Source organism: Ostrinia nubilalis, chromosome 21, assembly GCF_963855985.1.
Source record: "Ostrinia nubilalis chromosome 21, ilOstNubi1.1, whole genome shotgun sequence".
In the NCBI taxonomy this organism is placed as follows: domain Eukaryota; kingdom Metazoa; phylum Arthropoda; class Insecta; order Lepidoptera; family Crambidae; genus Ostrinia; species Ostrinia nubilalis.
The window spans coordinates 3,669,752-3,696,681 of NC_087108.1; the positions used below are offsets into that span (position 1 = coordinate 3,669,752).

General features: G+C 35.8%; 2 protein-coding genes and 1 non-coding gene across 4 annotated transcripts in view; 1 reads left to right on the forward strand and 2 right to left on the reverse strand.

Moving 5' to 3' along the window:
- LOC135082438 (uncharacterized) overlaps nt 1–10,236 on the reverse strand; it is a 58,488-nt gene extending 48,252 nt beyond the window's left edge. The window contains exons 1-4 of the mRNA XM_063977233.1: nt 10,156–10,236; nt 10,016–10,071; nt 9,514–9,695; nt 9,047–9,428 (exon numbers count right to left, since the gene is read on the reverse strand). Coding sequence (XP_063833303.1) covers nt 9,047–9,428; nt 9,514–9,695; nt 10,016–10,071; nt 10,156–10,182 — 647 coding nt within the window. The 5' untranslated portion in view covers nt 10,183–10,236. The remainder of the gene's footprint in view (nt 1–9,046; nt 9,429–9,513; nt 9,696–10,015; nt 10,072–10,155) is intronic.
- Nucleotides 1,425–8,328, forward strand: LOC135081993 (uncharacterized). Of its 2 annotated transcripts, XM_063976743.1 has the most exons (8): nt 1,425–1,672; nt 2,257–2,457; nt 3,112–3,201; nt 4,007–4,102; nt 4,923–5,018; nt 5,495–5,599; nt 5,680–6,798; nt 7,147–8,328. In XM_063976743.1, exons 1-8 carry the CDS (start codon nt 1,621–1,623, stop codon nt 8,274–8,276), a joined length of 2,889 nt encoding a protein of 962 aa, XP_063832813.1. In that variant the 5' UTR covers nt 1,425–1,620; the 3' UTR covers nt 8,277–8,328. The 2 variants fall into 2 exon arrangements, with proteins under 2 accessions (XP_063832813.1, XP_063832814.1); XM_063976744.1 differs by lacking the exon at nt 7,147–8,328 and having other exon boundaries at nt 5,680–6,936.
- Nucleotides 9,752–9,823, reverse strand: Trnac-gca (transfer RNA cysteine (anticodon GCA)). The gene has a single exon. It is a non-coding gene; the product is annotated as a tRNA-Cys (tRNA).
- Nucleotides 10,237–26,930: the final 16,694 nt, after the last annotated feature.

Here is a 26,930-nt window from a genome sequence, read left to right on the forward strand (position 1 = left end):
GGTACTGATGTTTAGGTATGGTACCTAGATGAAGATCCGTGCAGCTAGCTAAGATTATAGGTTATTTTCTAAATACCTACTCAATATCTACTTACTACACATTTACATCTAGGTACATAGAAGCAAAGCTCTTTGAAGTGATAGGACTCTCACTTGTAAGAAAGCTATGAGAATTTCAAGCAAAACAATAAAATTACCTAGGCACTTACTAGATACCAAAGGTCTACAATATTGTGAGATGAATTAATAAAATAAATAAGTAATAACTACTTACTTTACCGTACCTAACTAATATATGAACTTAAGAAGGTTATGTGTAAATTTCGCAACGAATTCATCATAAATCAATCCCTTCTTATAAGCCTGCCTCACACTCGGTCCACTAACTAGACTGCTTATCCCAACTAATATTATAAATGCGAAAGTAACTCTGTCTGTCTGTCTGTCTGTCTGTCTGTCTGTCTGTCTGTCTGTCTGTCTGTCTGTTACGCTTTCCCGCTTAAACCTCGCAACCGATTTTGATGAAATTTGGCATAGAGATAGTTTGAGTCCCGGGAAAGAACATAGGATAGTTTTTATCCCGGTTTTTGAAACAGGGACGCGCGCGATAAAGTTTTTCTGTGACAGACAAAATTCCACGCGGGCGAAGCCGCGGGCGGAAAGCTAGTTACAACTAAACGAGATAAGTAGGTGCCAGCGTAAAACATGTTTTAACGCAAATCTGCGTTAAACCCCAACTTTCACGTCACACACGACACGATGCATCGATTCACTAATGTGTCAGACAACACCGTCAACACCGACCAATATGAGAAAGCGACTGTGTAATAATGACACCAGTAAGTAAATAAGTTCAATTGTTTTAACATCAGGCATCGCGACAATCACCAACACAACACTAAAATCACCTCACTACCAAACACCGATAGCCGAAAAACGTACACGTCACTATAAATGCACAACTAATGCACCATCGTTAAACTATAACTTTGTTTTGTTACATAAAAAGTTCGAAAAAAAGAAAGCACCGGCTAAAACGACATCCGTGGTCCGCCGATTCAAACAAACTTGTCTGCATGCTAGTTCGTCTTTCTTAATACGTATCAAATCGAGGCTCGCAAGCGCCATCTATCCGCCTGACCCCGTACTTTTTTGACCTTAAAATGCGTTTACGTTTATAAAAATATTAATTTGTTATACAATGTTTTATTATTAAAAGTTATTTAATTGAAATAGAACTCTATAAAATATTTTATAGTCTCTTAAAACTTTATAATCAAGAAAAATTAAAATTGGTTTTAAAAAGTCTTGAATCGTGTGAACGCTTCCATAATATGTCGGTTAACCACTTGAACGTCAAATCTGACATTCTAATTTGAAAACTTGATCGTTGCTGTTGCGCGCTCCGTTTTCCTATTGGATTTCTTTCTCTTTGCATTCGCGATCCTTGATAGTAAAACGTTGAGTCGAGCTAATGCTCCTCCGTTCTAACTTCAGGTCTTGTGTGTGTTGAGAAAGTGACTGAGATAGTGACTCTGTTATACCTACGTGTCGTGTTGAGATAGTGACTCTGAGAAAGTGAACTTTTACTTTTGTTTATGTGCTTGTGTGACCACAACCATGCCTCAGAAGATCTGCTGTGTTTCTTCATGCAAATCATCACTTCAAAATGGTTAGTAAATAAATACTTGTAACAGTAATAAATGGTTACCTACAAATAACCAACCTTATGCTTTACTTAGCTGCCAAGTGCCATAAAAATTTATTACTTTAATAAAACTTGTACCTACCTACTATTCAATCTCATCTTAATCTGATGATGTAGAATGAATAGGTATCTAAATAAAGTACAACTAAAGTCTTAACAACAAACAACCTTCAAACTTGTGAGAGTATAAATTTATTGCAATCCGTGATGATAAAATTAAAAAAAATGTTTATGCCACCAAAAAATAAATTGTGAACTCATGCCAGATTATAATCTGGCGCAGTTAGACTACAATTTGTAATCTTACCTAACCCACTATTAGTTTACAATGCCACTCAATAATATAATACTCTAAACTAATGGAGTGCACAAATTGTTACGGAGACATAATAAAAGAAAATTCAATTTAAAAATAACTTGTATTTTAATATGTTGATGGCCACCGGTGGCTTTGGTCAATAGCCCATTTGCGCCAAGCTTCAGGTGTTACAACAAACTATAACTGAGAAAGATTACAATTTGACATTAACTTAAATCTCATTTTGCAGGTGCCATTCTTCATAGCTTTCCGAATCCATTGAAAGAGTTGGAAAAGTTTCGCACATGGGTGAAAAATGCTGGTATTGATGGAGAGGATGACAAACATATATTTGCCAACAGAAGAATTTGCCATCTTCATTTTAATAAAATATATCATTACCCGAAAAACAGATTGAGCAAACTGGCAATTCCAACACTGCATCTTCCAGGTATTTTAGTTAGTTATACATATACATATAGGACAATAATAATTATTACCTATGTAATAATTTTTTCACACATTCTAAAATTTTATTCACCGAGATAGTGTGGTACTAAATTTAAAAGTGGTCTTATGTTAAAGAGATGTGCAATTTATCTCACCAGCGCAGCTGGCATGTGAATTTGTGTAAAAATACATCCGTAATTATTAACTTTTAATTAATTACTTGTAATTAAACTAAGACACAGGTTATCATTACCTACATTATACACCATTCTTCCAAAATCTTAGTTGTTAATTTTGTAATAAACTAGTTGTACCTAACACATTTACCTAAGTTCCCTATAAAAATAGGGTACATAAATTTTGTGACACTAACTACTAACATAAATAAGTTCCTACTATGTTTATAATGTATAAAAGCCATAATAATTATGGATTGACATTTGTACCAAAATTATGGCCTTGCAGGATTGGAACCCGCAACCACTGTAGACTGGAGCGTGGTTTTCTTCTTTCGCATAAATTAAGTCCTGACATTCCTAATATACTAAGGCAACATCTTGCAATGTCACCATGTATGTTGTTCTACATATCTCCAAGTCGAGCAATTTTTTATTCTTATGACGGATGAAATATTAAATTTGTCTTTATTTTTTAGATGTCCCATCCAGTTACACAGCAGAGCCTATGGACGTGTGTGAGCAGCAGCCACCCACATATAAAGAGATCTATTGTGGTCCTAATACTAGTAAGTAAATATGATTAGTGTTCTCTTTTATAAAACAGCAAAACATTAAATGGTATTGTACCTATAGTTTATTTACAAATCAGTATGAGTTCATAAACAGTTATAAGAGTTTACAGAACTTTTAATTATTAACCCCCTTACTAATAAAACTTACACGCTCGTTGAACAGTTTTTTAAAGTGACGTTTAGTATGGAAATATCATTTTAAAACAGTGTTCAACAACTGTGTAACTTTTTATTAATAAGGGGGTAAGATTATAACAAAAATGAAACAATGGACAAAATGTCAAGTGGCAAAAATCGGAATAAATAATAACCCAGCATTGATTGAGCCTATTGTAACTAGGACACTGAAATTTTATATTGCATAATATAAAAAATTATGCTGGACCTTGGAGGAGGGCTTTGTCCAGCAGTGGACGTGAAAACAAGGCACTGACATCATGTTTTTTTTTCATTGTATTAAAATGAAAAGTGATGCCGTGGTCTTTCTTTTTAGTTCTTAAATTGTTCATATTTAAACAATACAAAAAGGCGTGTAATGTGTGGGTAAGATTGATTGTTACCTGTCAAAAATGCTATCCTGGGACGCCATTCGAGCGTGACGAGACGTATAAGTGTATCTTCCCTTGTTTTAATCTTATGTAAAACTAATGCCATAATCAAATATCTGGCCGGATTATTTGTATGAAATTTTGTGAATTTGAGCACCAGAATCAGGTCTTAAGAGGTTATTATAATCTTTCAAAATACCATGCTCATTTGAACCAGAATGAAGTAAATTATAAAATTTATTTCTTTTCAGGTGCACCACAACCAACTTCTAAAAGGCCTCAGCCCATGACAATGGATGACCAGCAGCCAAGCACGAGCACTATGACTTACACTGGTGTTACTAGAAGTAAGTTTTGTTTTATTTTATAAATGAAAACTGATGCCCAGCCGGGCTAGGATGCGCGTCGTGATAAACTTATTTTAGACGACACATGTATGAGTTATTATTATTTAAAAAAAAACATAACCCTCCTTCTGGCGTAGTCGGGTAAAAACATTACAAAAAGGCTCTCCGTGCGTGTAATGCGTAGGTATAGACCCAATATACTTAACTGTCCTATCCGTGACATTGACAGCGGGGCGCCACCGTCAATACCGGATAGCTGGTTCCGACTTTTTCCATGCTGGATGATGCTTTTACACTACGCGGAAATTAGTCAAGTCAATGTGAACACACACCGAACAGTGAGGTGGGGATGAAAAATAAATGATTTTCATCCCCACCCCGCTGTTTGGTGTGTGTTCACATTAACTTGACTTTTCTAATTTCCGCGCAGTGTAAAAGCAGCAGGAAACTATAAAGTTGAACGATGGTGGCGTCCCCCTGTCAATGAGTTTGGTGGGCCAGTTCAGTTTAGGTCATCTAAAACACCGATTGTTACCTGTCAAAAATGGCATCCTGGGATGCCATTCGAGTTTCACATTTACAAGAAGCATAAGCCGTATCTTACCTCTTTGTTTTAATCTTGGGTAAAACTCAAATTTAAATTAAAAATATTTATTGCGTAATTCTAATCCCATAATCTCAATATCTGGCCGGTTTATTTGTATGAAATTTTGTGAATTTGAGCACCAGAATCAGGTCTTAAGAGGTTATTATAATCTTTCAAAATACCATGCTCATTTGAACCAGAAGGAAGTAAATTATAAAATGTATTTCTTTTCAGGTGCACCACAACCAACTTCTAAAAGGCCTCAGCCCATGACAATGGATGACCAGCAGCCAAGCACAAGCACTATGATTTACACTGGTGTTACTAGAAGTAAGTTTTGTTTTATTTTATAAATGAAAACTGATGCCCAGCCGCTGAGCCGGGATAAACTCTTATGGATGATTTTAGACGACACATGTATGAGCTTATTTAAAAAAAACATAACCATACTTCTGGCGCAGTCGGGTAAAAACATTACAAAAAGGCTCTCCGTGCGTGTAATGTGTAGGTAAGGCCGATTGTTACCTGTCAAAAATGCCATCCTGGGACGCCATTCGAACTCGACATTTACGAGACGCATAAGCCGTATCTTGCCTCTTTGTTTTAATCTTAGTTAAACTCAAATTCAAAATCTTTATTGCATAACTCTAATCTCATAATCAAATATCTGGCCGGATTATTTGTATGAAATTTTGTGAATTTGAGCACCAGAATTAATTAGAGAAGAAGAGGTTCTTATTATCTTTCAAGATACCATGCTCATTTGAACCAGAATGAAGTAAATTATAAAATGTGTTTCTTTTCAGGTGCACCACAACCAACTTCTAAAAGGCCTCCGCCCATGACAATGGATGACCAGCAAGCAGCAAGCAAGCAGCCAAGCACAAGGACTCACAGTGGTGTTATTAGAAGTAAGGAAAATATATATTTTTCTTTTTATACATAATAATGTGGTTATATTAAACTAACTCTTACCATTTCTTAATTTTAGGCCATATGTTCAAGAACCAATTTGAACAAGATCTATATAAAGCAGTCGCCAAAACACAAGCGGAACTCAGACGATGCAAAAAAGCAAAAGCGGGACTAATAGAGAAGTTACAAATAGCCAAGAAATTGACCCGTTCCAAAGCTTATCAATATGTTACAAAAGACTTGTCACCAGCAGCAAAAACATTTTTTGATATGCAAATAAGACAATCTACAAAACACCCCAAAGGACATCGTTTCACATTAGATGAAAAGATATTGGCATTATCATTATATAAACCTAGTCCAAAGGCATATCGCTTGCTGAGCCAAATATGTGTTCTGCCGAAAAAAACTACCTTGAACAAATTAATGACGAAAACATATTTAATGCCTGGGATAAATGATATTATCTTTAATAATTTAAAGAAAAGGGTAGAAAAAATGCCTAGTAAGCATAGATATTGCTCTATAATATTTGACGAAATGGCCATTGCTGCCCATGTTGCATTTGATAAACATACCGATAAAATAAAAGGTTTTGAGGACGACGGATTCGAACGCGAAAGAAAATTTGCTGATCACGTGTTGGTATTTATGGTCAGAGGAGTATTCAAAAAATTTAAGCAGCCTGTCGCTTATAGCTTTTGTACTGGATCCACAAAAACGGAGAAGCTCAAAAGGCAATTAAAAACAGTAATTGAAAACGTTTTAGCAACCGGACTCAAAGTCATTTCGACAACGTGCGACCAGGGATCCACTAATATGGCTGCCATAAATTCACTAATAAATGACACCAAAGGTCATTATATAAGGCAGAATCAAGAATTTAAAGGGGGGTTTTTTGAAATCAACGAACACAAAATTTACCCACTATACGACCCCCCTCATCTTTTAAAAGGAATAAGAAACAATCTGATTACAAAAAATTTGGAATTTACTCTGAATGGGAAAAAGCGCACGGCAAAATGGGCCCATTTAGAAGCTCTATACAAAAAGGGCCCAAGCTATAAAGGCATGCGCTTAATTCCTAAACTTACCGCGCGCCATGTAATTCCTAATTTAATACCTAAAATGAAGGTTAAATACTGCACGGAACTTTTTAGTAAAACTGTCAGCGTTGCCATGGGATTTACAGCAGGTAAACATTTATTTGTACTTGCCTTTTATGCCAGTCATCATAGTCACGAATATTATAATTTATAACTTAGTTTCTACTGCAAGAGTTTCATGTCATCTGCTTGGAAATATTCCATGATTTCATAATGTCTAGATTCGTTTTTAACTGACTTTAACATAAGGATTTAATTTTACAAAAATGCATTGAATACATTGGACTTGACTACAATTAATTTGATTAACGAATTAATAAATTAAAATTAATTTGGTGCACGACACTATCTGGACTACCTTATAATAATTTTATTTAAAACAAGTATGTAAATATATTTTATACTTGTATGTAACTATATAATGTGTTTGTTTATAGGAACTGGCAGAATCCCAAAAGAAGCTCAAGATACTGCAGAAATTTTATTATTTTTCGACAATTTGTTCGATTCCGTAAACGGTAGTTACAACAGAATTGAAAAGGGTAAAGTTTACCGATCTGCGGTCTCGCCAAAGTCACCACATCATAAGTTGTGGTATAAAAGTCTACCAATATTAAAATCCATGCAATTTGTTGGTGGAGCACGCTCAGGGGTGGTTCCATCTTTAAGAAGTTGGATTAAAACTATAGAAGCATTCCAGCAAATAACAAAAAAATTACATTCCATTGGGCTCAAATCGTTACTGCTGCGCAATTTCAATCAAGACCCTTTAGAAAATTTTTTTGGTGCAATAAGGGCTCATGGGCATCGAAATATAATGCCTACAGTGCCGGCATTTGAGGCTTCTTATAAAGCGCTTTTAATAAATAATATGGTGTCGCCTAAATCAATTGGGGCTAATTGCGAAAGTGATGATGGCTATTGTTTACAAAATCTCAAATACCTTTTTTATGAAAACATTGTTAGGCCCTTACCTAAAAATATAATAATAAATTTTGATCACATAAACATGGATCTAACCAACATTGATAATTTAATAAAAAGCCAAAATCCGTTAAACATCGAAAAATGCGCAGCAGCTGCTTATTGTAGTGGTTGGGTTATTAAAACAATTTATAAAAATATTGGTTATTGTGAAATGTGTAAAAGTGATTTAGAAGGGGATGGTGAAGAAATCTATTCAAAATTTATAACTATGAAAAAATATTCAGAAAAATGCAATCTTCACTATCCCAATAAACATTTGCTGGAATGCCTATTGCATATAGAAGAAATCACATTGTTAATTTTATCAACACAGTGTGAATCGGATCAAATATCCGAATATATAAAATTGGTAACCACTTCTCTTGTAACATTAAATTTTGTGACATGCGAAAGTCATAAAGAAAAAGTTAAAGAACTTATAATATGTAAAGGAATTTCCTTGATGATAAATGACTGGTGTAAAGAAATAAATAATATATTAAATGGTAAAAATATAGTTTTTGATGAAAATTGTCCTATGAAAATGTTAGCGCACAGATATTTTGTATCACATAAAAGTAAAAATAAAAGTTTTAAATGATTTACATATTTGTTTTTTATTTCTTTTACCTTGTTTAGCAATTGGTTATGTGCAGTTTTATTTTGGTAGATTTTTTTTCCAAATTAATGCACTGTTGCATTGTTTTGGAAAAAAATCTACCGAAATAAAACTGCGCCTCAAAATAATATTTGGAATAATATCTGGATACGAACCATGAACGACGAAAGCACCGTGTTACAAGCAGAAGCGAGTACGGAGCTTGAGAACTAGATGGCGCCTCTTTCTATCAAAACCTTGAGACGGCTATCTATACGTAGTACTTATTCTTATCTATGCTTGTCTGTTGCGTGCCCGATACACCGTGCGACTGGGAAAAACAATCTTGCATTTCTTTCTACTAGCCGGACAAATTCAAAAGACCCTACATCTCCTTCGACGTCACTACCAAAAACGCCACCTAGCACTGAGCCGTTTAATACATCGAGGAAACTAGAAGCGCGTGTGAAGAGCAAAGCAATAACATATGCGAAGGTAAGAAATGGACATTTCTGTGTGTTAGAGGAAGACAAGTATATGGGCAAAAAAGATTATCTTCGTCACGTGCGTCAATCAGGTTTACCAACGTTGTTTGAGTTGTGAAAAGCAAACTGTAACGTATCGTGATAAGAGCTATTTTCGGTTCGTACATATTGTGGCATTGTTTACATGACCGTTTAGCGCGCAATTTTAAATCTGTTTTCGATCAGTGATACTGCGAACGTTAAGTTTTTGTTATTAAAATTATTTTTAAATAATAAAAATAAACTTACTTCAATATCGAAGCTGGTTTCTTCCGCTCCAAGGATTTAGTTTCGTAATTCGTCCAGACGTCATTGTTGTTTATATTCTTCGTAAGTTTAAGTTTTTGGTCGACGATTTTAGGTTTCAAAGATGGCGGCAGGATGCTGCTCGGTGTCGGCGGTGCGTGTGACTTTTTCACTATTTGTAGGACAACTCTTGGGCTTTTTAGGTCATTTTTGGGGTCTCCCTTGGGGGTCTTTGGCCCCCCTGGATCGGGGGTAGGGGTGAGCGCTTGTTTTGGTCTCTCAGGACGTTTGAAGTCAAGCGTTAATTTATCGGGACGTTTAACTGGCGGTTTATTCGGATCAGCCCTTTTTAGTTTGACCTTTGTAGAAGTATCGGCTTGCGGTGCTGTAAAAAACATCCTACGTTATTATCACAAAAAAGAAATTAGTGATGCACGTTTATTATTTAGGTACTAATAATGGATTGTTACCAGTCCTAGGCCGATTTCTCGTAATAGGTTTGGTCTCCGCGCTGCCTATTTTGGTGGTTTCGGAGACGAAGTGGGTAGAGCTGGCGGCAGGGACCGCCTTACTTCTCGAGCTGAAGGTGGCTTTGAAGAAATTGGCCGAGAAGCCCTTCGTGCGGACTTGAGCCCCGGAACTTTGCGGTTGACTGTAAAAAAACATCAATTAAAATATTAAATCAAAAACAAAAAGTGACTTTTGGTCAGGGGACACCCGGGTTTGAACCGGGGACCTCTCGATCTGCAGTCGAATGCTCTACCACTGAGCTATATCCCCATGTGGAGGAGCAGCGAAAATACAATACCGCCTCGCCTACACAATGCTAAATGACAAAGCATTTCGTTACAAGATAGTATTCGGTGCAATCAATAGATGGCGCTCTAACACTGATCCAACTTTTAAGCATTTTCTTTCTAGGCATTTTTAAAATAGTATTTAACTATAATAGGTATCTTTAAAATAACTTACTGGAGTTTGAGACTACTAGGCACCCCTGGCGCCTTCTGCTGCATAACCTCCTCGATCTGAAGCAAAACAAAAGAATTTTTAATCACTGTTTTTACTTCTTTAGAGAAAACACTTTTGTGAGTACAAGAACAGTAACATACAGAATCCTCTACTACACCATCAGCCATGGTTTTTAAAATAATCCAACATTTTAAAACTGCAAGCAGCAATGCAACGATACAATCTGTCGGTAGCACTACACTAATTAATCATTGTAGGTAAAGTCCGCGATATCGTTTATCAGAAAAGTTACGATAATCATGATACGATACCATTATAAACTTGTATTCTCTTGTCCTCCGAACTGATGACCACGACATTCTGATCAATTTCTAAATTAGGTACTTAGAATATGTGCGTATGTAAGTACATATAAACGGATAAGTTAATTTTTTCACACGCTCGAAGTATGTTGATAGGATTTGAACTTCTTTTATGGTTTCAATCTTGCGCTTGGTTTTATTTGGTTTATCACATTTAATTATGTCATTAGCGAACTTGACATCATTTTTGACGTCAAAGTCAAAGTCAAAGTCAAAGTCAAAATTTCTTTATTTGTTTAGACTAATAAATAGTTCTTACAAATCGTCATATGCTCTTAAGGAGCCTCTACATGTCTCATAATCTTTTTACCCTACCAGCGCTTCGAGACCAACATTTGGCAAGTGCTGAGAAGAAGCGCCGCAACAAACTCAGTCACCACTGTCTGCCGGTTAATATAAATAAATAGAAATAGTAGTAGTAGGTACATTCGATTCAGGAGCAGTTCACTGAATTTACCATGCATTCTTGTATGGTGTATCATAAGAATGGGTATACAAGATTGCGTGGTATATTAAACAAGGTAGTGACGTGCTAATATCTAGACTTACATATTAAGGTACTAGTAGAAATGACTCGCATACATAAATTTGAATAGCGACGTGATTTTTCAAAACTTTTTTGACATTAATCAATGTCCAAATATAGATATTATTGTATCAAGGAGTATTAACACTATCAATAAATAATTTCACCGTTATATAGATTCTCTAAGAATTTCATCACAATTTCAAAATAACGGACGGCATATTACGCATACAGAAAATGAAGAAGAAAAGCCCTTTTCCTTTAACTTTTTGCGCAAAACGCTTGTCATACCTACTTGCAAATATGATACCGCATGCAGTTTTATTCAAGTAAAAGATGTAAAATGAAAATGATTTATTTTAACTACTTAGGTACCTTTTTACAGCAATTCTTGGAAGTTCTTGAAAATACACCCATTCTGCTTTATTCAGGGCACAGATGTCTTTATGAACAACCAACATTAAATGACACCAAGGACTAAGGTGTGCTAAAATTTGCAATAATTTGTGTGGTATAAGCCTTAAGAAGTGGCGGGAAAACTTCCTCGCTAGAAGTACCTCTTACCTAAGTTTTATTTGTTTCTTGAAAATTACTAATTTAGATCGTATTCGTCTATTAGGTACTTAATAGCTCTACATTTCATAAGAATATTCTGATCGTAAACAAAGTAAGAGCTGTATTTGAGTTAATTAAATGTAAACAATGTATAGTCGACTTAAATATTATGAAAAGAAGAACGGTCACTTCCCATACAAAAAAAACCCAGACCCGACAGAAACGAGACATACCTCAGTTTTTTTGTCATGTCTTAATTAGTTAAATTATATATTTTTTATATTCGAAATCTATGTATAACACCAAAATATTACCCTTTGTTTTTGTTCAGGCGTTATACAAAAACTAATACAAAATGCCTATTTATCACCAAAATTGGTAAATGTATGTACCTAAATGTCTATTACAGCTGCTATGGAATGTATCTAGGTGACCTGGAGATACAGCCGGATTATACAGGGTGGTTATACATATGGAACGATAAGTGATCTCACTCGATTATTTCTAAACTATACAAGATATCGAAAAACTAGTTACTGATTCTGAAAGTGCTTCACGAGCTCTTTCAAATGGTACCAATAATAGGTTACAGATTATGGAAGCTGGTAGCATTGAATTTTTGGATTTTGTAACTTCTCGTTTCCACCCTGTATAATCCGGCTGTATCTCCAGGTCACCTAGATACATTCCATAGCAGCTGTAATAGACATTTAGGTACATACATTTACCAATTTTGGTGATAAATAGACATTTTGTATTAGTTTTTGTATAACGCCTGAACAAAAACAAAGGGTAATATTTTGGTGTTATAGCTACATAGATTTCGAATATAAAAAATATATAATTTAACTAATTAAGACATGACAAAAAAACTGAGGTATGTCTCGTTTCTGTCGGGCCTGGGTCACAGATGACCGTTCTTCTTTAGTGGGAAAGTTTGTAATAATATCTTTAAGACGAAGACCCTGAAGTCTGACTTGGAAGACTTCGTTATTCACTTACATCCCTCATACTAGGTACTCAGAGGATCCTATTAATCATTACGTGACAGAGAACTTAGTAAATGCATGTATCTAGATTAAGAAAAGTACAGCTTTTAAGTTTATGATTACAGATATTACAACTTAGAACAAACACCCAAGTCCCACGCTACACCCTTCGCCTGTGCCGCAAAAACATGCTAAATCAGTCGTTGAACCTCTGTGCAATGATCTCATTAGGTGTCGAGTTTTATTCTTGCTGCATTCATAATTAATTAACTTTGTCATCAATACTACCTGTCCTGTGGGTCTAGACAAAGTGCAAATTATAATCGCAAACCAGTCGCAAAGTGGTCGAAAAGCCCCTTTTTTGTATGGAGTTTTGACGTATTCGATTTTCGATTCGATCAAAAAGTGCGTTTTGTCTAGGGGGGCTGTACAGTGATGACAATATTGAACTTTTATTAGGACACGAAATACTTCTTCTTTGTTAAACCTTTTTTTATCATTATAAGACAGTCTAACATTTTGCTTGGTTGAAAGTTGGTTGATAGCTAGGCTTGCAAGTCTTTCTTCCAATTCATATAGTCGAAAATTTCTATTCTTCTGATTATTTTTATCTACCTATTTTATCTTATTTAGGGCTGTGCATGAGCGCAGAGCAGGTCGACCCATTGGGATCTTTTGTGCTTCCCTTTACCTTTATTCCCCCTCATCCGCAAAAATCCTATCCATGTAGTAAATCAAGTGCTTGGGTGAGAGAGAGAGGGACCTTAATCTTCTGGTGCCGGAAAAGCCGATCACAGGAGACCCATCCTTGTTTTACTTAGCTAGCGCGATTCGCTCAGTAGTTTATCTACCTACCTATGGTAATCACATCTTATGAAACCTTGCTCTAAAACGTTATCTTATCGATATTGATAGTAACTAGTGACGCAAGCAAGACATTGACTATCAAAACATCTTCACTTGCTTTTTCTCAAGGGATCTACCGAGGGGTCTGTCTGTCACTGTCACTGTCGCTATCATATTGCCATCTGCCTTTGCGAGAGTGGGAAACTTCGGAACATTGTTGGAATTGATATCAAAAGCTGCTCACAGCTTCCAGCATAGCCTTTCTGAATAATACCTGCTGATTTTTATAACCACAACGAGGAAGCCTGCATTTATTATTATCTTACTTGATGGAAATGGGATTATTCCCACCTCCCATTCCCACCGCTGCAACTCTTGTGTAACCAGGATCGCCAATAAAAACCTATTGAGGATCAAGTTTATCCCGGGGGAAGGTAACTGTCATTGGCAGGGCCCGACCGTGAGTTTAGGGGGCCCTGAGCTAATGCTACTTAGGCAACCACCTAATTTCTCAAAGTATAGAAAAAAATGAGACAGTAAAATATATTTTTTGACTTGACTTGTCTTAGCTGTGGCCCAAAAAGCCATAATTTATGGTAGATCCGGTCCTAAGATGGACCCGCAACGAAATTAAAAAAAGAAAGGAGTTCGTAGGTTACCTACGGTAGGTAGGTAATGTAAATTACTTGTCCTACTGGATGGAAAATTTTAATAAGGCTAAAGGTGGAAATTAGCTTCACTCGGAATCTTGAAGATTCAAATACCTAACTAAAGTCTAACCTTAGTTTGCGATCTTAGTTGCGCCCGCGCCTAGTTGGGCAACTCCGAATTAATTTCGCGTCAATCGCACATCTTATTGCCGAATGAAGTCATGCGATTTGTATTGTAAACTTATTTGGCGTTATGGCAGTTATGTATCGCGGTTATGGCGCGTTTGGAACGACTTTAACACATAAACTAACTACGATAAATTCCTTAACTTATGAGATAGCTTTGATACAGGATGTCTAGAAAATAGACCTCCACTTGATTAAGTCTAGTCAGACGCTTATGGCGGTTCATGAAGTCAGACAGGCACAATATAACCTCTCATTTAAATAAGGCTCTTATTTGAAACTTTTGAACTTTATGAAAATTATTGTAACATGACAATTCGTCTTCATCATCAACAGCCTTTTACAGTGCACTGCTGGACTATGAGTCTCCTACACTTTAGTGCAGGGGAGCATACAATTAATTCACATCATTTGGTGTTCTCTACTTTACCGAGACTCCCTGAAAACATATTAGTTACTTGCTACAACCCTTATATATTAATTACATAGTTAAAGAATATTCCGTTTTTTGCGTTGAACTGTTTCCATACAGGGGTAAGAAGAGGGTTAATTTTCTAAATCCTTTCTTAGTAAGTAATGCCCATGGGCGTGCCTTTCAGCTCAAACACTTCAGTAGTTTTGAACTGTGTTAACGATTTATATTAATGGTTGACTTTTAAGAATATTTTTAGAGCTACTGAGATTAAAAGACAATAATTTAAAATAAAAGATAGCTTAGAACTATGCAGTTGCAAAACCACGCTACCTAACAAACACAGTGACATTCGAGTGATTGATATTTGGGCCGCCTGCGTCGGCGCAGTCACAAGATCGCGACGATAGTGGTCTGCTGATACTGATAGCTTGCGGTGGAAAGCAACCTTCGAGATACATAAGTACATAGATGTTTAAATGGTCGTGGGTTCGAATCTTGTATGGAGCAAAGGAACACAGACAATAATGAATAATTTATGTTGTATAGGTGCCTACCTAGTATTACATAGTTACAAAAGTTGTAATAATGTAAAATAACTACTACTTGGTGAATAAAAAAAATTCTGCATACTTAATATTTTCTTTAAAATATTGTATCGCGATTAACTACATAATATAATATTTTACTATTTAATTACACTTTTTGTTATTTTTTAAAAATAATTTGCAATTAATTTCAAACTACATTATTTTATGACGCAATGCAATTTTTCGGTCCGACGGCTTAGTGGTGCAGTGACTCTTCTTACGCAAGGGGATAAGTTGTATTCCCAGTCAGACAAACGTTATGAAAATCCTTGGGGGAATCAATGGCCAGCAGTAGAGACGTAATTTGACTGAATCGAACGAACGAAAATCCACTACATAGATTTTTTTATGATGCCAATAAAAGAAGTTTTATTTTTCTAGGTCGTTTGCAATCTTAGACAGATTTTAGTTGTAGTGAGTACAAAACAAATATAGGTAATCTTGTTATGTAAACAAAACCGAAGAATGCTATCTTATTTTTATCAAAGGTGTATCGGATGTATCGATAACGAATACCTACTCGTGTACTTACAAGGATGCTCAATGATAATTTCTACGTGTCTAAGTACCTCCTTCAACTATTTATTACGCTTATTCAGACATACATAGTTATCACAAATAGAGTCAAAACCTGTCACTTTTAGGTACTTATGCTGCGATAAATTCTCTCAACCTAAAGGTTCGTTTGTTTGAACTTTGAGCCAAATGACGTCCACTGCTGGACAAAGGCGTCCCCCAAGGATTTTCACGACGACCGGTCCTACGCTGCTCACATCCAGGTGCTTCCCGCGACCTTCACCAGATCGTCCGTCCACTGAGTGGGAATTTGGTCGGTTGAGACAAAAGTATCATTAAAAATACATCGAAACTTAGGAAATAGCCCTAGATGCCTATAAATAATGTAAATACTTAACCAGCACCTGTTTCACAAATACTAAGTTTCGCATAAATCATAGCTATCGAGGATAGTGTGGGTGTTTCTTATTTGCAATTAAATTCGCTTCTAATAAATTTCAGTAGAATTTAATACTCACAAATCATGTCGCGTAAAGGTGAGTTCAGACTGTCTAAGCTTAAGTTAGAAATTGCAATGCAAGATATCAAGTTTTATTATTTTTATACAAAAATCTTCAAAAAATTTTCAATTAATTTTCAAAAGTAAATGGCTCAATTAAAAATATCAAAGTAGGTCTATTTACAATCTGATTTGCCTATGACTTCGCCTTTTTGAATTTCAGTTAGTCACAGAACACTATTCGCACGCCGCGATTCAACTCTCCATACTTCTTCTTGTCGTGTCAACAACAAACCTACACAGCGTCGGCCCAAAACTCTCCACTTAATTATGTCGTGTAATTAGGTTTCTCATTAATTCACTCGACATTATACCAATTATCATCATCATCATCATCATTTCAGCCACAGGACGTCCATTGCTGAACATAGGCCTCCCCCAATGACTTCCACATCGCACGGTTGGTAGCGGCCTGCATCCAGCGCCTTCCCGCTACCTTTATCAGGTCGTCGGTCCACCTTGTGGGTGGACGTCCCACGCTGCGTTTTCCGGTACGTGGCCTCCATTCCAGAACCTTGCTGCCCCATCGATTATACTTAGTTAAATTGAAATATTTTCTTTTCAATATCAGTGTGAACACACCCTAATTAACTGCAGTCTCTCTGTGATAGCCATCGCAAAATCTAAACCGGATTACACAGTTAATATTTCCTTTTGCTGTCCGAGTGATGGATAACCATGTTTTTCGCACGTAATCGATCTATAATTCGTGTGTCCCCCGCCTTATATGGTCATATAAGGCTACGCACACATCGGGATCTCAAATGCCAAGATCCTTGCGTAAACTAATTGATCGCATGTCAATATAACCTAAATCTATCAAACCATGTTGAAGACATTTTTACGAAAGATATTTTGTAGATTTATTTATTTAAAACTTTGTTGCACACAAAATTGCAGTACAAAAGGCTAACTTATGCCGTATGGCATTCTCTAACAGTTAACCAAACAGGAAATTTTATTGGGTGTACTTATTTTATTTTGTCTCTTTATTCTACAAAGAAGATTGTAGCTCTAGACTTTGAGTGCTAGACTTTTAGGTCTGCCTAGGCAGGCACCTGAGGGTCAATCGGATTGAGGACTTAAAAAAAAGATGATCTTATTTTGAGACAGTCAGGTTCAATTGCCTGCATTGGCCTAACCAAATTAAGGACAATAATTGTATTCTTTGGAAAGTGTCACAGCTGGATATCGAACTAAAGATCTCCAGAGCGAGACGACCCAGCACTTTATTATAACTATTATAGCTTAAACGATTACGTGTTAATTAGAGACGTTGGCAGTTTAAAAAATGAGATTGATTCAAACCTTCATTATGTCTCCACTTAACATTTAATGCATTTAAACAATCAGTAACTTTAATATATTCTCTTTGTTTTCAAATCTCTATTTACACTAACGTAAAATTTTCAGTCGTAAGTAGGCATGAAACTTCAAGTCAATGTGTACTTAGTGTTGTAATTTTTTACGTCTACTAGCTGATAATGCGTTGATAAGAATTGTCTCTACCTATTATTATTCATTCACCCAGGTATATTGTATACCTACTCTGAAGAAGCATTTGCTTATAACCTGATTCAAAGGTAGAAATTGTTTAATACTCGGTCGTTAAAAGTCTGAACAACTGAAAATCCTGTCAACTTGCTAATTAATACGACTTATGGCGAAGAAATTCAAAATAAAATAGACTCAAAAGTCTTAAAAGATGAATTACTTATTGTTAATGAAACGCAAGCGTAAAATAATGTGATTCAGTCACAGAGCAAAGATAAACACTTGACTAACGACATTATTGCAAGGTAACTAACCTCTTCGGTCTTTTATCGCACAAGAACTGGCACACTCACATGCACTTGAAACTTTTTAAGAACAAAATGCACTATTTTCGCACTGAAAACAGACGACGATCGCGACGTTCGAACACCGCTAAATTTGAACCGAGAACACAAACTGAAACAAATGAATCGCTACCGACGACTGCGCGTTATCAGCCTCATGCATGATAATAAAAACTGAACGAAATCCTTTGGCAAACTTTTTTAATCACGTGTTTTTTTCTAACTCGAGTGGTTATGCGACCGCATTGAGCTGAGCCGGCTTTGGACTGGCTGGTTGCGTCAAATGCATGTGGGTGTGCTATCGCATTTCGCTAAATTCACAATCCACATGCAACGTTTGAAGTGATGAAAAAATGTAAATAAACTAAATGCAACGGACTGTGGCACCGACCTCGCGACGAGGTCGTTTTCGAAACTATGATACAGTTTTTTGGTTAATTACGACATTGTTTGTTGCCATTGTTTGTACAGCGCAATTTTATGGAGATCCGAAGACAATCGGCCGATCTCTATCGGATTTCCTTAGTCGACAAACAAAATGGTCTGGGATTGTAAGTAAGGTACAGTTCTTACGAGCTATGTAGAGTAAGTACCTCTTATGATACGTCTATTAAATAGATTATACAAAGTTTCAAAAAGTACATTACATCGGTTGAAAAGCCACTCTACAATAAATAGAGACATTTAGTGTTGTTGATGGAATTTCAACCAAATGATTTACAAATTATAATGAAAACATAAATACATCGTCTCTTCTCCGATATAGTCAAAACCTAGCTATTCCGTTAATTTGCTAAAATTCTAATGACCCTAAATAACAGTTGACACCTACGCTCGCAGTTAATTGATTCGTAGCGACGAGCCCATAAACCGTAGTTTTAACTGCGGTTTAAGAATGCTAACAATGATTGAAAAGCAAAGCCCATTATCTATTTGGTTGTTGAATCGAACAATGATCACATTCAGCTTAGGGGTAAGTGAAAATGAATGATTTCCATAAGCAAAATGAGTGATTTCCATAAGCAAAAACTTTTATGATAATTCATGACTTCAGTCATGGATTCTCCTGGGAAATTCAAGAAGTATGTTTGCTCTTACACCCTGTATCTTCCAATGTTCCAGTTCATAAAACAATGAAACTATTTTCAAGCTACTGTTTTATTTAATAACATCGTTTTTCAAGCCGGAGAACATAGACATAATAATTTACTTTTAGCGAGCTTTAATGAATTTGTATCGCTCATTTGAAATTAAGTTCAAAGATGTTATGATTTTAATGGATTAATCACTTTGGAACACATGTAAAAAACTATTATATTTTGAATAGGTAAGTAGGCATTATAAAGTCATCATAATCAGATGAGAATCATAAAGTCAAATTAATGTTCTAGCTAGACCCGATAGCTTTGTCCAAATTGAGTTCTTACTGTATATTACTGCCTTATTTGGATTAGCGATCGTACATAATTAACTACCATAACATAGAGTTTCTTATTGAAATAAAAATACGAGGATTCAACAAGGTATACAACGGTCCAAACCAAAACTCTTACTGAAAGCGAAATGTCCGCCTAAGTCACAGTGAGACTGAAAATACTGAAAAAGCGATCGAGTAGCAGTAGGTACATCATTATGTGAGTAAGCCTTACTTTCAAAAGTACAAAATATTGCCCTTGCCTTGTATTTATATTTTAAATATCTGTAACTTTGTCCGTTCCCACTTTGAGTTTTTTACAAAACGTGAAGAATCATGTCCACAATACCATTTAAGAAATCAAAATAAATTAATGTTACCAACCATCCGCCTAAATTTATCTTCTATGAGTACCTATAATATGGCCATAAAGATTTACAACAAATTGCCCGATTATTTATTGAAAGAAAATAATAATAATAAATTCTCAAAAGGATTAAAAGAGCTTTTAGGTACAAAATGCTACTACACTATAAAAGAATATCTAGATGATAAAATAAGATGAGTTTATCAATGTAAATAATATTTCGTGTAAGCTTAAGCCTCCTCTCTTACATTTTATATTTAAATTGCAGCGCCCAACAGGGTCCATAATTATCTGTATTAACACATTGTAACACCTATATCAGTATATTATGGAAGCAATAAACGTATTGAGTATTGAGTATTAACTTTCATCCAACTCTATCCTTTCACATAGTCGAGAAAAACAATACCCATCAATTTATCAATCAACAAACAGTCCAAATTAATTGCAAGCACAGCGGTTTCGAACCCGCGACCTCTACGGCAGCGGTGGGCGGCTTGCTTGCAACACTATTGTTATCCCTCCGGTTTGGCTTGCGCAACGCGGTGGGCGGGATGGGATCTAAGGTCTTAGATTTTGATAGCTTTCTGTATCTCTAATTGTTGGCTGTGACTCGGTGATTATATAAGTAACCTCTCTAGCTGCTATAGTAGATAAGTATATTATGTGAATCAGTATTTTTATGACACAGCGGCTGCCCATAACTTTGGTCATGTAATCTATTCTTCAGTGTCCACTGCTGAACATAGGCCTCCCCTAATGCTTTCCATATTGCCCAGTTCATAGCTGCCTGCGTCCAGCGCCTTCATGCTACCTTTATGATGTTGACGGTCCACCTTGTGGGTGGACGTCCTATTGGCTGTGATGATGACGATGACGATGATTCTTCAGTGTGCATGCAATTCGTTATGTTATCTTCGGAATTGGAATCTCCGGAAAATTTTCATCATTTAAAAGGTGTGTAATGTGCTGTCGACTGTACATAACGCCCGTATTAAGTAAGTTAGAGCCGAACGCTTGTACATACCAAAATCACTCAATAACACTATAGTAAGTATAATAATGAGTTAATAATACAGTATAGCCACATCAAACTGAAGAATTAGTATAATAGATCATACATATCGCATGTCATTACCAATAATTATTTATTTATCTAACTCGTAGGCGGTCAGTCTTGCTGACAGTGACATATTAATTCGCTAACAAGTTCAAGGGTAACCGGACTGCGTTGACAGACATACAAACAAACAATGGGTAGGTATAGTCACTTTTTTGAGAATGTAACGCCCACGCGTATTTAACACGTTCATATAGGGATAAAAAAATATACCAACCGACTTGAGAACCTCCTCCTTTTTGTTGAAGTCGGTTAAAAATATAAAAGGACTTCGACAACAAACTAGAGCACAATTTTCTTGTAAAATAATATTATCAAAATTACTGACAAGTAATTCATACCTAGTTACATTTAAAATTCTTTAATTAATATGAAAAATAATTAATGATGATGATGTTTCTAACGCGTTTATGTCTAATATACGAGGACTTAAATAAAAATTATTAAATTTTAACAGTTATTTATTTATTACATTACTGTAACATGTTCTTTTGTTTTTATATTTTCACGCGAATACATTTGGATTTGGAGTAGTATTAAAGATTAGGTAAGCATTTTAATAGTCGAAAACAAAATTAAAAGTGGTCTATACCAGGCAAGTTTGAATGGGGAAAATGATCATGGATCAATAATTGACTGTCCAAAACATAGCAAGGCTTTCTATCTGTCTGAAAAATGCCGAAAAGTAGAGAAATGGCTGCTCGAGTCTGGGCCAAATGATACATTTGGGTAACGTTTATCTTGAAAAAATCGTTTGTTGTGTGTCGGCTTGATCAATCTATTAGCGCATAAACGATGAACGATTAAAGCAAATACTTAGAGCATCATATAGAAGACATGCAAGAAAGACATTATGCTTACATTAAAGGCCGAACCAAAAGAGATTTATGTCAGTTGTAACCACTTCCCACGTCGGCACACTCGATCACACATAACATTTCATAACACGTCGCGGTTGAGTTGTAAAATGTGCTATTTGCAATTTAACTGGTTTTGATGCTAATTTTTCGCACACGCGTTAAGTAAAAATAATAATGGCGCCATCTAGTCCTGAACTAAGCAAAACTTGTATTATCTACCATTTAACATGCTTAGATATTGCTTTTTTACGCAAATGAAATTGATAGAAAACCAATAAAATTAGGACTCGATAGAGCAACTTAAGCACACTGCACATAATAATCGGGAAACCAATTCGCGCCATTTTTATATTTTTTATGTCTTTGGCGAGTCTTATCCAGCTTCGATCAGTGACTTTTGCAAGTCTAGTTCCAGCTGGATGTCATAGCTGGATCATAATCCATGGCTGGATGGAGTTTTTATTATGCAGTGGTCATTATAGCGACCATTAAGTCTTTTACAGGTCTAATCCTTCCCCTTTCTCACCACTGCAACTCCTGTATAGCCAGGGTTACAGTTTGGCCTCTAATGAAACCCAACCAATAAAGGTTGAGTAGTCCTTGGGGATGTTTATTACTGTCTTTGGAACGCACGAATCGAATCAGGAGAATATAGGAGAAGAATGAAATGTGATACCGACTTCCCTCCGTAGCAAAGTGGAAAGCAGAAGACTACGGGACTATTCCCACCTCTTGTTCCCACCGCTACATCTCCTGTGTACCGCCAATAAAAACCCAACCAGTGAAGGTCAAGTTTGTCTCGGGGGAAAGTTAAACTGTCAATCCGCAACGAAATTAATCAGAAGAACATAGGAGGAGTTAGAAGTTAAGGTTCGACTTCCCTCCAGTGCAAAGTGGATGCCAGGAAAACAGGAACAGATGACTGAAGAAAAGGTATAAAACCTTAAAGAATATACTACGTAGTCCTCATTTCTTCGAAGGGCCAAGTACTTGCGTTGCATGTAAACAAACGCAGTGACATAACTGCAATTACTGCATGATCTAACGTCGAGAGAGGTGGAAAGGCGCGTCGGCGAGACATTCGGGTCAGTGCAGCACGTGGGTTCTATTCCGGTCCGAGGCACTATTCTGGGTAGTGCAATATCGGTGTGATAACGTTTTGAATCCGTTAAAAAATTGCAAAAGATGTACTAGTCAAAAGTACACGTACAAAGTAAAGAAAAATAAATTATATGGAGCAAAATACCATTTCGGCGGTTTTGTTGCCGTCTCTCTTACATCTTTTATTTGGAAAACTAGACAACCTCATGTGCAAAACAAGGAAATATAAAATGAAAAAAATAACAGTCAGATTTTTTTCATCCTAAACGAGGAAGCTCCTGATGGAAAGTGATGATCAGACCGAAGGTGGAAGCGAGCGTCACCCGGTATTCTCAACCGGTTTAGGAATCATTATATGAAATATTTGTTATAAGCAGTTCTTTAACTAGCACTCTTTGCTTTTTAACCGACTTCAACAGAAGGAGGAGGTTCTCATTCAGTTGTTTTTTTTTCTCATGACTTTAAAAGTAGCAAGTTAGTATTGTAACTAACGCCCGTATTCACAAACGGTGCTTGCTTAAGTGAAGCAGCAAATAGAACGCACAGCGTTGAATAGAGCTCTGTTATTGGTTCGTGTGTCACCCTGTGCGTTCACGCGCACTGTGAGAACTCATAGTAATGTTTGTGAATGCGAAAATGACCGAATATTCTAACCTAGACACAGAATAAGGCGCTTCAGCTTCATCGTGGCAGATCGAGGTCCGCATTGACAATCGACTGACTCAACAATCGTGTGCCAGCCTTCGACTGTAATCGACACTGTACCTACATTAGTGACATTCAGAGTACTTATACAGGGTGTACGAAAATACAACATAAAGTAAATATGCCGAACTTTGTGAGAAAAACCCTTGAAATTCATGAAAACATGAAAATTTATTGGACTGAGTAGGTACTTGTAGAGAGATATACCCTCGCAACATATAGATGTAAGGTGCGTGTCTGACACTCACTGTTTGAGAATACTGCTTTCTGAAAATTCCTTCAGTTAGGTAAAAAGTAAAACATAATAACAGCTTCAGTGAATGTAAAGGAAATCAATAAAAAAAAAACTATACAGATATGCTCTTTTGTCACAGGTACCTAATCTCCTATCTCACACATAGAGAAAACTATTTTTGTTTTGTATAAAATGAAAAAACTTACCCATGATTGATGATTTCGTTTGCTTGCACAGTATAATTTTCATCCAAAGTTAGGCACTTCAAAGTCATTTAGGTATCACTTCATATCACAGTACTTCTTGAATCACAAATACTTTGGCTTTTAATTTTATATAGTCGTTCACTATTTATTTAAATAAAAGTTTGTTCACTACCTGTTTTTTGAAAAAATAATGATTTGGATTAGATCCTGTTTAAAGAATAACTGCCTGGCATTTGTCTTTTTATGTACTTATTGTATTTATTTCTCTATAATATTTAAGCTCTATTTACTCAGCTATAGTTACTTAACTTTTCGTATTATTAATATTAATTACGAAAATGTAGGTCTCTACATTTCTGGAACACATTTGAATAATTCCACACATTTTAAGGGAGGTCAAATGAAGATGATTGTTAGTTGCTATCGCAAATAGCAACTTCATCATCAAAATGGGCAATCACAATACACATTATTATTACCATAAATATAGTCACTGTATTCTATTGTAGAGTCAGCAATTTGTCGGAAAATGTGTGAAAAGTCGGTTGTCACCGATGCCGGCGATGGCGGTGGCCGCACTAAGTCTCTTTGTCACCATTATAAAGTTTTCTATTGTAGGATGTGCAATTCTTCGTAGAATTGTGGACTGTCTAGTTAATGCAATAGACAAAAAAATTAAGAGACTATAATACTAGTTTGTTAATATTCTAATTACTTATAGGTGACCACTGAAATTACAACCTTTGTGTTGAGCTCTAAGAATGTTTTGAGCCTCCAAGAGTCTGACATGTTAAGGCCTTGCTGACATGAAATAACCATACAACAGCACAACCGGTTTATTGTAGCAAAAAGCCTCGAGAACTACCTACTATTTAAATTCCTTGGAACCCTTGGTTGAAACTGATTAAACACTGAAAATTATTAATTAATGTACCTATTCCAGATATTTCATATCTTTTGGACGCAGTACAGAGTAAATGAGCGTCAACAAAGAAATCGCAGCGTGAGCTTGCATCGGGCAAAACAAAAAACGACCGCACCGCGACGCTTTCGCGAGATCGCGGCGCCTGCGCACATTTCTTACGCCCGATTTCCATCATAGCGCGAGAACAGATGTTTTTGAATAAATCAATTGCACCAAAGAAGAGATGTGTTTGAATAAATCAATCAGATTTCGTTATTTCCACAAGTTCACTTTCCACTCAGTTTAGAAATCTGGAGTGAGCAAGATGCAAGCAATGCAGCGAAAATACTACAATAGTCCGGTAGCAATGAGGGAAATTAGGTCCAAAGGCCTAAGGGGTGCATCTCATCGAGCTTATACAGGGTGTAAAAAAACCTATCACGAAGACTGAAACTACGCCTTCTGTACACCCAACCAAGTAATATTACAAAATATTATTGGTGGGAAATATTTTTTATTTTTATGATTAAAAAAAATACAATATTCCGCAGCCCGCAATGTACAGCGCGCCACGCAACGCAATGACCGTGCCTATGTGTGTGTGAGTGTATTGTTGCTACTATTATGTCCGTACCGCGCGGGAATAACTTGACATGTCATTTTTGCGTACTTTTCAGGGGAGCGATTTTACAGTTTAGAGTTCCCTGGTAAATCGGAATTAATGATAATTGATATTTTTATGATTGAAATAAGCTAATTTGATGCATATCTTTCGATTGGCGTAAGAATTTGATTAAATTATCTTCTTAATCTATTAAAAAAAAGACTTGTCAAGTTGTGTACCGACGACTTGTCAAGTGATTCACCAAAGAAAAACAAATATTTAAGGTGTAAAAATTGGATTTAAGTTAATTATTTTGAATGAAGTTTAAGTAAAAAAACAAAACATAAAAATAGAACATATTTTTATCACTTTTGCAATGAAATAGTAGCAAATTTATTAGAAAAATCAAATATAATCGCAGATTATGATCGCTGTTGATCAGGTAATTGTACGTTTACTTAAAATTTAAAAAAAGACAAATAAAAGAACAAAAGCCATGCTTCATAACAAGCACAATTAATTTTGATTATTTTAAGCTTACCATTAAGCTTAAAATAATTAAAATTAGCTGGATACATTTTTACGTAAGGTCGACACGTCCTTTCGCGTCCACCGTCCAGTTCACGTCCAAATAACGGATCACTCTAGAACGAAAGCTATTGCTATGATTCCCTGAATGTATGCCACGTAAACCCACATTAAAAAAATCTTATAGCATGCTACCGTTTTTGCCAAAAATAAATCCCACATGAGCAGGTGCGCGTTTCAAGGTAAGTTTTTAATATATTTAGGTCTAGTTTGGGATTTACCGCAGTCTATTAGCCTTAACCATGAACCATACAATACGGATAATGATATCGGTGATTGTACATTATTAAATGACACTTAAAATAACGTGGATGCGAATTTACTACAATGCAATTTCCACTTTGCGTCAGAAGTGATCGCGGTCTGATCTAACTGGGTCTAAGATATTAAAATATACAAAACAATGCATGTTTTATATCATGTAAAACGTTATTTACATGACGTATCGAACACAAAGATTTTTTCAGTACTTAGGCCTTTTCCTGGACGCTAATACACGCTCTTAATGTAGCTTACCCTTGTGATAGCCAATTTGCGTCCACATTATCACGACTATTTTCTAAATACAGACGTTGTAAATAATATTAAAAAGCAAACTGTGCCTAGAGAGGATACCATATTGCAAATTGAGCCATAAGTGTGATACCTAAATATTTTGAATACCAATTAGTAAGATTTTATTTATATTTTTTATTTCCATGCTGTTATTAATTATTAGTGATTTTGAATGCATTTTTTCTATATTTTATTAATATTACAAAGATAATATTAAAACTTCTAAT